General features: G+C 30.7%; 1 protein-coding gene and 1 long non-coding RNA gene across 2 annotated transcripts; both read right to left on the bottom strand.

The window, feature by feature from the left end:
- Window positions 1–1,238: 1,238 nt before the first annotated feature.
- Window positions 1,239–4,400, bottom strand: LOC107914199 (protein NRT1/ PTR FAMILY 4.3). The gene is made up of 3 exons (XM_016843014.2): window positions 4,173–4,400; window positions 3,412–3,629; window positions 1,239–2,972 (listed from the first exon to the last, which is right to left on the bottom strand). The coding sequence occupies exons 1-3, from the start codon at window positions 4,297–4,299 to the stop codon at window positions 1,527–1,529; spliced, it is 1,791 nt and encodes a 596-aa protein (XP_016698503.1). The 5' UTR covers window positions 4,300–4,400; the 3' UTR covers window positions 1,239–1,526.
- An 8,796-nt stretch (window positions 4,401–13,196) lies between these two features.
- Window positions 13,197–13,811, bottom strand: LOC121222386 (uncharacterized). Its single transcript, XR_005919652.1, has 2 exons — window positions 13,712–13,811; window positions 13,197–13,445 (listed from the first exon to the last, which is right to left on the bottom strand). It is a non-coding gene; the product is annotated as an uncharacterized lncRNA (long non-coding RNA).
- Window positions 13,812–15,342: the final 1,531 nt, after the last annotated feature.

Raw genomic sequence — 15,342 nt, forward strand, 5'->3', positions numbered from 1 at the left:
TATGACGACACAATTATAGATAAATTAAATTTATGTGGTAGAACTATCCAACAGCAAGACAAGTTGGGAGCTAGCTAAGACATAAGACAGTTTCAAGATAAAATTGAACAATTTCATTTTGGATGACATGATGAGAGCGTCGTGAACAAGTAAAGAAGAATGTCATGGTTTGTGCACAACAACTCAACAAAGAAAATAGGGCTTACTTAATTCTCTAGGATTGACCCAATTTTTAAATCACTCATGAAGACTATCTACTTGTTTAACTAATAAAACGAATTAATTTTGAATTTAAAGAATGAAGAGTTTAAATTCTTTAAAATTCTAATTTGTAGATAGGTTTTGAATTTTAACCATTAATGTAATATGAGCTATACTGTAGATGTGATGGGAGTCAAAATATAAATAGAGGTCTCCATTTGTCCTTTTCTTTTATTAGTTTTAGTGCTTTAAATTTTTTAAAATTCTTGGCTGGAGTGTTTTAAGTAAATTTAAACAACTTAGAGGTGAAACTTCATGTGAAAGTTTGATGGTTTAGGGTATTCATTGTCTTAAGTGTAGCTTGGATTTGAGTTGTACTAGTTGTGTTTGTTGTTCGGGCTTTGTCAAAATTAAATAATTGAAATATTTTTATATAAAAAAAATTAAATGTTTTAAATAATTTGTTGAAATAAAATCATAGTCTTACTCAATTCCATCCATCAACAAGTGTTTCTGTCTGGTTCCTAGTCAGTCTCGCAACTAAAACATAATGAAATCTAGTGGGCTTTATGAGGAGACTGATAGTGAAGTATGTTGCAGTGGGGGCCAAGCTCCAGCATAAGGACATGTTTGAGACATGTCTCTTAGCATATGGTAAGAAGTGGGTCACTTCTCAAAAAATTTGCTAATGGATGTCTTAGGCCTCCTTTTTCCCCCAGTTGACTTAATCTATTGGAGCTTGATTATGTTGCATATTCATGCATCACAGACAGTAGTTTGACATACCAGCTCTAAAACAAGTGGCCCCCTTAAACCTTCCAGCTAGGTATGTCACCAGTTGCAACTTTCATATTCTTTTCTTGTCATCTAATGGAAACCGAAAGCTGCTCTGAATGACTTGATGAATGGATAAAAGGCGAGCAGTAGGAGGATGCATTGAATCTTTGTGAATGGCTCAAGAACAAAGTTGATAGTGATCCATTGGGACCCTTCATTTCTAAAAGGGGCATCTTCTTTTTCCTCCTAAATTTCCCAACTATCACATAATAAAGCAGTCTATTTATTTTAGCTAATTTTTTTTACCTATGATATCAAATCCATTATTAGTCAAACAAACGAGATTACGCTTGATTTCCAGTTTGCCACTAACAAAAGGTGGCCTGAAATGTTTACTTTTTTCTAAACAACTTGTATAGTTCTTAAAGAGCACTTTTTTCTAAACAACTTGTATAGTTCTTAAAGAGCCTTTTTGCATGGTATAATAATACTTGTTCATATATAATACAATACTATTAGTGGTAGATAATTGCCATAATGTCCCATGTTTATGGTATATTCTCATCTACTACATCTTTTGAATGTTTGGTCAAGATGTAATGGTTCAACCCCATCCCATCTGCTTCATTTTGTATGGTGGGTGGTGCAGAAGAGTGAGAATGCCATCTAGCCCAGAAGAGATAGTTTAGGAAGTTGAGGAAGCTAATGACTGCTAGCAACCAGTAGAAAAGGTCTAGTCTGTCTTTATTGAGATCGTTGTCGCTAAGCCAACCGCCTTTCGAAGAAGAAGATGTGATCTTATTTACTAGAGAAACCAGTACTGAGCTCAAGTAGAACCCAAATGAGTAAGAACAATAGGTCATTGCCATCAGAAATGCTTGCATCCCTTGCAAGGATTGCTTGTAGAAGAACTCAATTAGGCCAACCGCAGTAAGCATCTCCGATAATCCGAAGATTAAGAACTGTGGGGTGATCCAAAAGATGGATATTATTTCGCCCGAACCCAAAGCCGAGTCCCTTCTCTTCTTCTCCATAAGTGCCGCGGCAATCATCGAAAAGGTTGAGAGAAAAAGACCCGAGCCTATCCTCTGTAGAGGCGAAATTCCGGATTCGTGACCGGTAATCTTCCTGGCAAAAGGGACGAAGAACTTGTCGTATAATGGGACTAGGAAGATGAGTATGATGTAAGGGATCGACTGAAGGGAAGCTGGTGGGATATGGAAAGACTTGGTTAGCTGAGTATCCATTGCACTTCCTTGTTGCACTGAGAATGTTTGTAGTTGAGCCAAAACGGTATTGAAAACAATGGTGCAAGCAAATATAGGAATCACTGAAATCAATATCTTCACTTGCTCCACTTGTGTAACACTGCACAATCTCCATGGACTTTCCTTTGTATTGCTTCCATCTTCAACTTTGATGCACGCCTTGTCTAAGAACCTGAACCTTTGTGTCTGAACCACATTTCCAGATTCAGCTCGGTTTTGATCTCCATTGATCATCAGCTCTGGATTAATTTGTTTCCTCTTTAACATGGCAGCAACAAAAACTTGAGCGATGGGAGTGAAGATGCTTCCTTGAGGAGGCTTGTTTCTGTAATACAATGTCCCGGAAACCACAACGATTAGTCCCATGGCCATGGCGGCGGCCGAAACTCCGAACCCGACATCCATACCGGCATGGGTTTGGATCCATACTAGAACAGTTAGGGCAATGAGTTCACCCATGGAGAAGGCAAAATAGGCAGCATTGAAGTAGGTTGAGAGCTTCTTAGAGTGTGAGGGATTGGTTTGAAGATTGAACTGATCAGCCCCATGAGCAATCATGTTGGGTTTCACACATCCACTTCCTAATGCCACCAAGTAAAGTGCCACAAAGAAAATCAAGGCCTTGAAGCCTTTTGCTTCTTCACACATGTCTCCATCAGTTAACATGTTGCACTTGGCTGGCTTTAGTTGAGGAAGATGAGCTTGGACTGACAGTAATATGAAACCCTATATACATTTAGAAAGAAACAAATTAATGATGAAATACACAACCATTTTAATTAATATTCCATTTTTTTAATCATAAAATTCAGGTAGTTTGTAAAAGTTTGTAAAAATGTATAAATTAAATTAAATCAAATTAATATCAAGTTTACTGTGATGTCATTCATTAAAAATAAAACAAATAACTTACTTTAAATGAAAAGATATCATGTGAGTTTATTCTTATAAATGAATAAAGATGAAAAAGGAGTGGCACAGTGTAGGCCAAACTTCTACTGCATATGGTACAGTGTTGATAGTATATAATTGTATGCATTCTTGATGGTGAAATGATAAGATATCATTTAAATAAATATATTTTAGATGGTGTGTCATAGTCTAATTGACGTGTATAAAATGAAGCATTATGAACAGTATAAAAGGGGGGGCGGGGGAAGCTTACAGAAAGCTCCACAAAGCCGAAGAGAATGATGGTCCAGAAGCACCCAAGATGAGAGTCGGAAAGATAACCACCAAGGAGGGCCAAAAGGAAGATTGTTCCAACAAAGTTTGTCACTATGTTTGCTGACTTTGACAGCGAGAAATGCATCTCGTTTATCAAATATGTTATAAGGTTGTTCCCTACGGCTGCTATTCCCATTATCTCAAATGCTTGTAGCCCTGCATTATCCACATCACACTTTTCCTTTATTATATATTACCTAATTGTGATGACAGAGAACCAAACCATGTCTTTTTCTCTATAACCATGCTGTCACCCTAAAACTATAATACATACATGAACATTATTAAGACTAACCCTCAAAAATAATATGTCTCAAGTCTATGAATTAGCCACAAAATAACCCACTTTTTCAAACAAAACTTAAACAACAACTGATCTATAATATGTATTTATGTAGATCTGAAGGAACTTAAATATAGACATGGAGGTCAACATGGGTTGACCAACTCATAATATCACTAGGGTTCAAACCTGACCTGACTGGTCTCTTTCAACCATTTATGAGAGCGATGGCTTGCTCTCACCTCAATTTTTTTCGGGAAAAAAATATAGACACGATGGCTGGACTGGGCAATAGTAGGGTACGTAAATGATCATCGAAAAATACTTTATTTTCAGACACAAGAATCTTCATGTAATAGCTTAATTATAGAAGACAACATTTAACAAAGAGAGAGAGAAGGAGAAAGAGAACAAACCAAGAACAAATGCAGCAGCAGACATGCCGCCATGCTTCTTAGGATTGGAAGGTCTGCCTCTCCAATCGACAGTGTTCTCTTGTTGGTGTTTCATTTCACCTTTGTCAGTCCCTCTTCCTTCTTCCATTTGGGAAGTGAAAACTGAAAACCCAGAAAGGTGATTTTGATGTTGTCAAACTCCAAACCAATGGTGCTGCTGGGATTTGTGTTTGAGACACGCAAGTGGGTTGGTTTTGTCCTAAATTTATAACCCCCTCCCCCTCTCTATCCCCATAGGTCAATCCCCCCTCCCATAGATTTTTGTGAAATTATTATTCACTTGAATTTAAACCCCACACGCACCATAACCGTGTGTGTATCACTTGCGCCTCCTCCTTCTCCCCAAATATTATTATTATAGTAATATATTTGTTTAATCCCTTGTGCACCCCAGACATGAAACATGTGACTCAATCTGCAGTTTATTTAACAGCAGATTAAAACTTATTTAGATTACTTTATGCTTAATGGGTTGTAAGAGATGCAACCTATTCATAATTAAAAAGCCGACTGAAATCAGACATTAATTTACTTGAAAATCTTACAAAATTATACTAACAGATGCAGGATATTATAACATGTCATTTTAAGAGTTTTGAAAAAACTAATTACATTTTAATAGGTTAATATGTTTCATTAAAAAAGATTTACAGCATGTACGTATGACGTAATTTGAAAGGAGCGTGTGAATTGTGTTGATCTCGCTATGATGTTGCCATTTCCAATGGTGGTCCACAATTGATACGCCCACAAGGGTATATTTGGATGGTGGTGGGTTTAGCCAAATATCACAGTCTTCTTATCCTTATTTTTATATTAATCACAGCCAAATCCGTCCTTAATGTCTATTTTTATTTTTAAATAATCATTCCACTCTGTTTACAAACAAATTTTTGTTTTATTCTACTAAAATGTTTCACTTCTTGTATCACACACATGCAAATACATACTGCTTTTGTTTTTTTTTCTTTTTTAATTTCTTCACCTTCACTCATACAAAAACTACTTTCAATTTTATACATTCAGTTGTTTTTTTTTTAAATTAGAGAAATAGTTCATTTTCTCAAAATTTAAGGAAATATATTAGTTCTTTCTTTCTTTCTTTTTACATATCATCTCGATGGTTAAATATTAGTGATTTTTTTTAAAATATTGGGTTTGATTTTTCTCCCACAACATTTGTATTTTTATTTCATGTTGTTTCAAGATTTTTTTATTAATATTGTCGAAACTATTTTTATTTTTGGAAAAAAAACAAAAATTAGATGTCGATGAAAATTTGAAGTTGCCACCAATCTTTTATTAAGGTGTGATTGGAACACCTAAAAACGACTTTGGTCTACGAGTTTTAGAAAAAACGAGTTCGGGAGTCAGTTACGTACGAGGAAGGATTAGCACCCCCGTACGCCCAAAAATTGGTACCAAGTTGATTAATAAATGTCTTAACGTCGATGGTAAAAAAAATGCAATCCTTAATTAAATTAATTATTAAGACGCCCTCATTTAGAAACAGAAAACATCACACCCAATACGTTAGGGCACAATATTTTATTTCTTCAAAATGAGTTTATCCAAAAAAACTTGTGTGATAAAATTAAAGAAAATACTTAATTGTTTAAAATTTATGAAGAAATCGCAGCCCAATACGTTAGGGCACAATTCCTTAAAATCCCAAACATTCAATATTTCCTTTATTATTGTTTAAAAAAATATTTATCACGAGAAATCAACATGTCACATCCAATACGTTAGGACACAACATATTGAAATCCCAATGACAAGTTTTATTTTGTTTGATTTAAAGAGCAATCATCTATTGTTAGATTTTACGAAGAAAATCAGAACCCAATACGTTAGGGCTCAATCTTCTTGAAAATCCTAAATACGAGTATTATCTCTATTTTGAAAAGTTCTATTTTTTAAAATCGAGTAAAAAGATGATGTAATGTTCTGTTGTATGTATAAATGCCACAATAACAAGTACAACAATAATAAATACAATAATGGCATAGAAATAATATAAACAAATAAATAAATGAAACAAATATACATAAGGAAAAAAAAAGTCAATGACATGCAAAGTATTAAATAAACTAGCAAAATAAAAAAGGTAATATAAATGAAAACACAAATAAATGAACAAATAGAAAATAAACACAAAAATATAAAGAATAAAAGGTACATGACATATACATTAAAACTATGAATAATACACATGAATTTATATATAAAATTTAGATTATAAAAATTTATATAAAAAAAATACATAATGCATTTATGAAAATAAAGAAAAATATGAAAATATATATACATATAAATTATAAAATATATGTTAAAATAAGTAGGTATTTAAGTATTTTCGAAAATAAAAAACATAGATATATACGTATTTATAAGCATAAAAGAATATTTGTTTTTTTAAAAATATATATATAGATTTAAAAATAATAAATACATTATCAAAAATAAATATGTATATATATAAATATAAAAAAAAATTAGTTTGAGGAAAAAAATAAATATGTACGTATATACATTTATACAATTATATAAAAATAAATTAAATAATAATTTCATTATATTCAAAAATAGGCGTATATATATATGGGAATAAATATATACATAAATATACATATATATAAAAAAGAAAAATAAATACATAAGAAAATCATAATTACATTATTAATTAATGAAAAAAACAAAAAAAACAAAATTGAATTGTAAAATAAAAAATTGGGGCAAATTCGCAAATAATTGAATATCAGATGACCCATTTAAATGCGCGAATTACATAGAGGGGCTGAAAGAGAAATTTTCCCTTCTCCTCTAAAACGGCGCCGTTCAAAAAGGACTAGATTGGAATTGAAAAAAAAATTAACGGGATAAATTTTAAGTTATAAAGAAACCAAATTGTAAATATATTAAAAGGCGGAGGGACTAAAAGCGCAATTTACCCCTCCGCTCAAAAACTCGCAGATCCTAGGCCTAGTCGGGTCGGAGTCGGATCGGCCTCCCCAAAACGACGCCGTTTTGGCACCTGGGGAGGCCAAGTGAAACGGCGCCGTTTCACTAGGCTATTTAAGCCAAACAACCTTCAAAAATTTCATTTTCCCCTTTCTGTTTAAAAAAAAAAAACTAAAAAAGCTCTCAACCTCTCCCTTCTCCTCCGGGCACCAGCCTAAAGCCCGGTCACTGGCCACGGCGCCGGCCGTCGATCTCCGGCGCCGACACCGCCATATGCGGTGGCCGGAAAAGGGAAAATTTAGATCCGATCCCTCCAAAGCCCTTGAACATAAATCCAGGCTCAAAACCCTCAAAAGATTCATAAAAACACCTCAAAAGCCCAAAAACCTTTCGATTTCTGGCCATCTTTCCTCGAAGACGGTTCATCGGCCGTTCACGGCGTTCGGGGCTCAAAACACAGGTTGTTTCTCTTTTTTTTCCTATTTATTTTAGTACCATGGGAATATAAAAAAAACCGTAAACGAAAGTAAGCAAAAATGTAGACCTTTAGATTGGTTTCTTGCTTTCTCGGTATTTGACTATCTGTTGGTATAAGAATACCTGCTCTTTCTTATTGATTTTCCAATTTCGGATCCTTATTACAGTGTTCTTAATGGCTTTTTATAGCCGAAATAAGAATAAAAAGAAATCAAAAGAAAATCTGTTTGATCTGCAAATCTTTGATTTTCTTTCCTTTTGCTGTTTGTTTCCTTGCAGGTGGAGATCGCGGAGATTCGGAGGACTTGTCTTGCGGCGCTATTGAAGATTAGAAACCCTAAGGTTTCTGACGATCTTGGGCCACCGCAAATTGGGCCTGTGTTTTATTTTTGGGCCATATAGGCCTACTTGTAATTTGGGCCTTTTAGACCCGGACTAAAATCGGGTATTACAAATATTTTTATCATATCAGCTCTTTTGGTTAAATGGATAAATAATAGTGATTTCATCCTTGAGTCTTAAGCTTCTAAGCACATTAGGGGTGAATAAAATCTGATTCGATTCGAAAAAATCGATAAAAATTTTAAATTTTGAATTAAATAGTTTGAGTTATTTGAGTCAATCAAGTTATTCGGGTCAACTCGAATAAAAAATTAAACTTTCCGGTTTAACTCGAATATGAATTGCACAATTCGAGTTATCTAAAAATCCAAATAAGAAAAGACAAAACTACATCATTTTGATAGATGTTTACTCATTAAGTTAGAAGGGAAAATCATTATATCGTTTATGTGGTTAACTAATCTTTTACTTCATCTACTAATTAAATAATTGGTCCATATAAACGTAACATTGAGTATAAATAATAGGATTTGTTAACTCAATTCGACTTGACTCAAAATTTTTTAACTCGATTCGATTCGAAAAAAAATTCAAATTGAGTTTGGTTGCTAAAATAGGATTCGCCAACTCGACTAACACGAAATTTTTTTACTCGATTCGACTCGACTCAATCAAATATTCGCCCTAAAGCACATTTGTATTTTTTATTTCATATGTTTCAAGCTTTTTTATTTTTAATCATTTTTTAAATTAATAAATATATTATTTCAAGTTTTTTTTATTTTTGATTCATCTTTTTAATTAATAACTCTTTTAGTTATAAAATCAAATAATTATGCAAATATCATTATTTTTAGTAAATATAATTTTTATGAGTAATATTTATTTTTCAATTCATATCATGAGCGTAGAAAATTTTAGTATTATATATTTTTGTATGTCTATTTGAAATAATTAATTGAAATATTTCACATATAAAAATAATTGAAATATCATACCCACAAAGTAGATGAAAAAACAATGATATTTGAAATATTTTACATATAAAAATAATAATGACATTTGAAATAATTATTTGATTTTATAATATTAGAAATCACCATACCCTCAATATAGGTGAAGAAAATAAATATTTGACATATAAATATTATATATAAAGAAAAATATATCAAAAAATTAGTTGATGTTTTTAAAAATAAAATATATTTAACATAATGACAAATGTAGTATATATATAGTTATTAATTTATTCATATAAATTAAGAAGTTATTAATTTCAAATATTTTTAATATAATGATAAATATAAAATATATATTTTTATTATATAATTACATATTTATTATTTGATTTTATAAATAAAAGAGTTATTAATTAAAAATAAAAAATGGAAAAAATATATTTATTAATTAAAAATATTAATTAAAAAGATTAAAAAAAACTTGAAACGACATGAAACAAAAAATATAAATATGCTTAGAAGAGGAATCAAACTTGAGATTCAATGATGAAATCACTATTATTTAAACATCTAACAAAGGACCTGAAGAAATAAAAACATTAATTAAAATTAACAAAAAAAAGCTTGAAACATGAAATAAAAAATACAAATGTGTGTAATAGAGGAATCAAAGTCGGGACTTGAGGATAAAACCATTAACATCTAATTATCTAACCAAACAAGCTTATATGTTAAAAATAAATAAATTAAAAGGCACACCCTGTAAAATGTATTTTCACAGTGAAAATGCATCCTCCAAGATACGCTTTCACTAGCTTTCTTCAAAAAGTTTGAAAAAAATGACCCATTTCTTTTTTTAAAAGAAAAAATTGACATTTCCTTTAAATTTTTATTACCTAAAAAAATTAAGAGCATTTATAAATGTGTAAGAATGGGAAATAAGTTGGTATTGAAAAGTTTTATCATAAATACAGGAACAAAGAGTATCTATTTTTATTTTTGTTAGAATGAAGTTTAATGTTGATGTTGAAAATGTGGGGTGGAAGAAAAAGTTCCAGGTTTCGGTCTCCTATACTTTATGTAAAGATGTAAATTAGTGTTGACGTACTTTAAATTATTTATTATATACTTTTCAAATAAATACAATATATATTATATATAGTCACTTTTGTTTACCTCAAGTTACATTTTAGTCACTTACGTTAATATGTTGTAACATTTTAGTCATTGAGCTGTTAATTGTTGTTAGCGGTGTAACTGTAAGCTGACACGACATGTTAAATCATCATTTCAAACAAAAAATTAGGTTAAATTATACAATTGGTCCCCATATTTTTCGTTTTGAGCAATTTAATTTTTTTATCTTTTATGCTATTTTAATTTTTCTTGTTTTTTTCTTTATTTTTTATTCTTTTCTGCTCTTTCCTCTGTTTTCCTCCCTTCTCCATCTCTTTTAACGTAGTTTTTCTATATTTTCCATTTTGTTAAAAAAAATTATGTTTATGAAAAAAGAACAGGCAAAAGCTGAAACCAAAATAAAACTTGCTTCGCATATTCTCACCCCATAATTACAAACCCTCATCGTCCATCATCGCTTTAACGAACTAATTTGGATCTCTCAATGACCTAGTCTACAAGCTCGCCTCAGTCAAAGACCTTGCTAGTCGTGAATTATGACAATTCACCCTCAAAAAAGTTTCCCAAGCCCATTCCCTTAACCTCCTAACCAACCCCCACGACCACCTTATCTATCTTACCTACAGCATTCTTGCCCTCTCGAAACTACGTTGTTTCATGGATTCTTCAAATGAGCTTTACACTCTCAATGATTAAAACGACCACCATATGAAACTTATCCTCAACTTTACCGAAACCAATTTAGTTCCAAGCTTCCTTTTTCTCTTCGGTTCATCCATGCTCAACTTCCAATCAAGTTTGCTTGGGAATATCCAATAAGGTTTAGATCAAATTTATCGTTTACTTAATTTTATTCATTAGAAAATAAAAGAAAAGGAAAAGAATAATCTATAGGATTCTTTAAAAGTTTGGAAATGAGAAAAAATTGGTTTGAATATAAAGAATTCAATTTATGTTTAGATTTGGTTAAAGATATGGTTTTTATATTGATTAGTTAAATCCAATTTTAGTTTTAAAATTAGATTATATTCAAATTGAGATTTGATTAAGAATTATTGATATTCGATTTTTGAGTGAAATTTAATTTAGGAATCATGTAAAAAAAATAATGACTTGGTTTTTTTTTTGTGGGCAAAGATTATATTTCTGCAGTAAAGAATATGAAAAGTGAGAAAAATAAAGGGAAAAAAGAAAAGGAAAATAAAAAAATTAAATTGTTAAAAAAAGTATAGGGACTAATTTTAACAAATAAAAAACATAGAAAAAACTACATTAAACAAATGGAGAAGTGAGAAAAACAGAGGGAGAAAGAGAGGAGAATGAAAAAAAGAGAGGAAAGTCCAAAAAACATAAAAGAAAAATTAAATTACTCAAAATGAAAAAAATATAGCGATCAATTGTATAATTTAACCTAAAATTTTTTGTTTGAAATGATACTTTAACGTACCACGTCAACTTACCATTACACCACTAATGACAATTAATGTTCAATGACTAAAATGTTATAATACAATAACGTAAATGATTAAGACATAACATTTCAAATATAAATTACTAATATAATGTCAGATAAACAAAAATTATTATTTTAATAGTTTATCCAATAATTAAAATATTTTATAAATGATGGACTAAATGTAAGGTATATATATGGCGTAAATAAAGAACTTTGTATTTAATAGCTAAAGTGTTTATTACTGTACAAGATAGTGAAAAAGTCAAATAGTTAATGTTTCCTTTTTTTTTTTACTTATGGCAATTCCATATTTAGAGATGCTCATGGGTCGGGTCGGGTTTAGGTCGGGCTCAATTAAAAATTTAAGCCCATTTACTAGATTCGGTCCGGTCTAAAAAACGGGCCTAAAATTTTATCCAAGCCCGACCCGAATAAAAATGCTAAAACCTGGGCCCGATCCGTCCTGCTTGTATTAATTGTTTATATAATTTTTAAATATATATAATACATCAAAAATTATAAAAACATCAAAATAAATATTTCCCAACAAATTGAAAATAAAATTTAAAAAATATGTAAACTTAAATAACATTAAGATAAATACAACTTAACAAGCAAATGCCTCTAAAATAATAACAAAAATAACAAAGGTCTTTAAAATAATAACAAAATTAACAATAAAATAAGTTTTATACAATATCCAAATAATAACAATAAAATAGAAGCAACATAATAGTAAAATTGTAGCAAAATAAGGAGAAAATAATAAGAAAATAACATTCAAAAACAAAAAAAAATTGTCTTTTAGTGAATTCGGGTTGACCCATGGTCAGGTCTAGTCATACCCCCTTTTGTGTCTTGAGATTAGTATCTCATTAGGATGCCCCTCCTTCCCCCTTTCTCCCTTCTTTCCCCCTATCCCCCCTCTATGCCGTCTATTGATACTAGTGTTGTAAGGTTGACCCACAATACAGACTCATAGGTGTAACCTTTCGCTCAATACTCGAATCAACAATTGAAGCATCTGAGGTTGCATTAATCGGGGATACACGACAGAAGGAATTACTTTATTTATAAACTTCACCTTCAACAAGCATAAATTTCTTTTTTGTTTTCAATAGTCTTTTTTATGAAAAAGTCAAAATAGTTGAATTATAAAAATGATACTTTTGTAGTTAAGCTATTATCACTATGTTTCCTGAAATTTAATTTTGGCTTAACTCAAATTATGAATATAATTAATCCTTAACAATTATTTTAATAATTCACATTAAATTTGTTAAAAACCACCAAACAAATAAAAAAAATAGCAATTAAATTAATTATACAAAAAATTTTGTGAACAAGATTATCTTTTGCTTGAACAACAGTAGATATAGTTGGCATGTCCCTTGGAATCTCTATAAACATTTTCAGACTATGGTTCGTATCAAAGGTCAATTTAGCCATGCAATCAACAATTTTATTGTAGTCTCTAGAAATATGTTACAACTCTCTCTAATAGATAATGAATACATCTAATAAGGGCAGAGCTCAAATTCGCCAAAGAAGATTCCTGAATGGCCTTGATTGCCTCCAAATTATCCGTTTGAATCATAACTCTAGCATATCTTCTATCTTGGATTAGTTTTAAACTATAAAAAATACTGTAATACCCAATTGATGCCCGGGACCCAAATTAATCAATCTAACCCAATTACATTTGGCCCAATAAGGCCCAAATCACTAAACCAAACCCCAAATCCCAATCTAACCTTAAATAGTGGTTAACAGCAGCTACCCTAACGTCGTGCACGCCCCACATCGCAGCAATCAGCAGTCGCACCCCACACACGTCGCAGTAACTGCCCACGTTCAGCCCTCCGCGCGCACGCCGCACATGTCTCCTCTAGTACGCACCTGCAATAAGCCACGAACGATATCAGCAAGAGAGACAGGGCAAAAACTGGTAAAAGGATTGGGGGGCTATATAAAGGGAATTGATTTATGTAATAGGGATTAGCAAAAATTTTGTATGAAAATTAACAAGAAATACAAGAGAAAGAAAACTATTTTGGAAGGTAACAGATTTTGTTCTGTTCTTTTACTGTTTTCACTTTATTTTGTTTTTCTTTTGTTATCCTAAAACAAAAATAAATAAAGAGAAGAAGGAAAGGAGGACTGACCGTCGTTGGGCGCCCTCATTCGTCGTTATTTGTTCGGAGTTGGGAGAACGGCAGAGAAAGGGAGGCTGCGGCGCAAACACTTGAAATGGCAGATGAGTGGTGTTTTAGGGTTTTAAAATAGGCTTATATAGGGCATCAAGTGGATAATTTGCGCAATTGGTCCCTTTTGTTTTTACAGTGCTTTAAAATTGTCTTTTTATTTCTTTTAAATTTCGCAAATATTTTATTACTGTTTTAATTTGGTTCGTGTTGTTGCGCAGCATTTTAGAAGATGGGATTAATTTCCCTTTCAATCCTTCCCTGTTGCGCGCATTTTAATTTAGCCCTTTTTAGTGTTTTATATCTTTAAATTCAGCCTTTTAATTCTGTTTATTTTACAGTTTGATCCCTAATTAGTAGTTTTAGGTTTATTTTTTATTATATATTATCGATATTGTTATTACATTATTATTTTTACAATGTTATTTATTATTATTACATATATTTATGCGCATATGTATCTTATTATATATATATTTTATTTATTTTATATATATATACATATATTATATTTTTTATTATTATATTTATGCATATACACGCATATGTTTTTTTTATTATAATATATATGTATATATTTTAAATGATCTTTAAATGAATACACAAACATATTCTATTATTATTTTATTTTCTTAGTTTTTACATACATACGTACATACATTATTATTTTATATTATTTATACATTTTTCATATTTTATAATCCTATATATATTTCTTTTATAATATGCATGTTTATACATTATTCAAATTATTATAAATATATTTTGGCATGTTTTTTATGTATATATTTTCATATTTTCATAATTTACTAATATATTATATTTATACGTTTTTATGTTTATTATTTCTAAAATGTATGTATATTTTATTATTAATTCATTTTTCATGATTTTTGAATACATATATATATATGCATTTGTATTTTATCATGTTTTCAAAGAAAATATATTTTGGTTTTGTCAAAGCGTTAAAATTGTTTTTTAAATTTTAAATATTTGGCATTCTTGATTCTCGAGAAAGATCGTGTCCTAACTTACTAGATTGTGATTATTTTTCGATGAATTTGGAAAACCAAATATTTATTTTGTAATAAATTCACAAAGATTTCAAATAAAAGCTTATTCTCGGGAATCCAAGAATGTCGGGTCCTAACTTACAGGTCGTGACATTTTATCAACTCGAAATAAGAATTTCAAAAACCAAAGACGAACTTGATTTTGAAGATTTAAAAATATTGTGCCCTAACTCACTGGATGTGATGTTTTATTTCTTTGAAATAAGAATGTTTATCATTTTAATTCATTCTCGAGTTTAAAATTTTTATTTTAACTCTTTTCAAATTTTCGACATCAAGACATAAAATAATCAAATTTGGTACCGATTTTTGGGCATTACGAGGGTGCTAACCCTTCCTCGTGCATAACTGACTCCCGAACCTGGTTTCTCAAATTTCACAGACCAAAATTGTTTTTAAGGTGAGCCGATCACACCTCAATCAAGGATCGGTGGCGACTCCAATTTTTGTTTTTAAAGTCGATAACTTATTTTTGTTTTCAAAAAAATGGTTTCGACAGCTTGGCGACTCCACTGG

The sequence above is a fragment of the Gossypium hirsutum genome, chromosome D10 (assembly GCF_007990345.1).
Source record: "Gossypium hirsutum isolate 1008001.06 chromosome D10, Gossypium_hirsutum_v2.1, whole genome shotgun sequence".
NCBI lineage: Eukaryota > Viridiplantae > Streptophyta > Magnoliopsida > Malvales > Malvaceae > Gossypium > Gossypium hirsutum.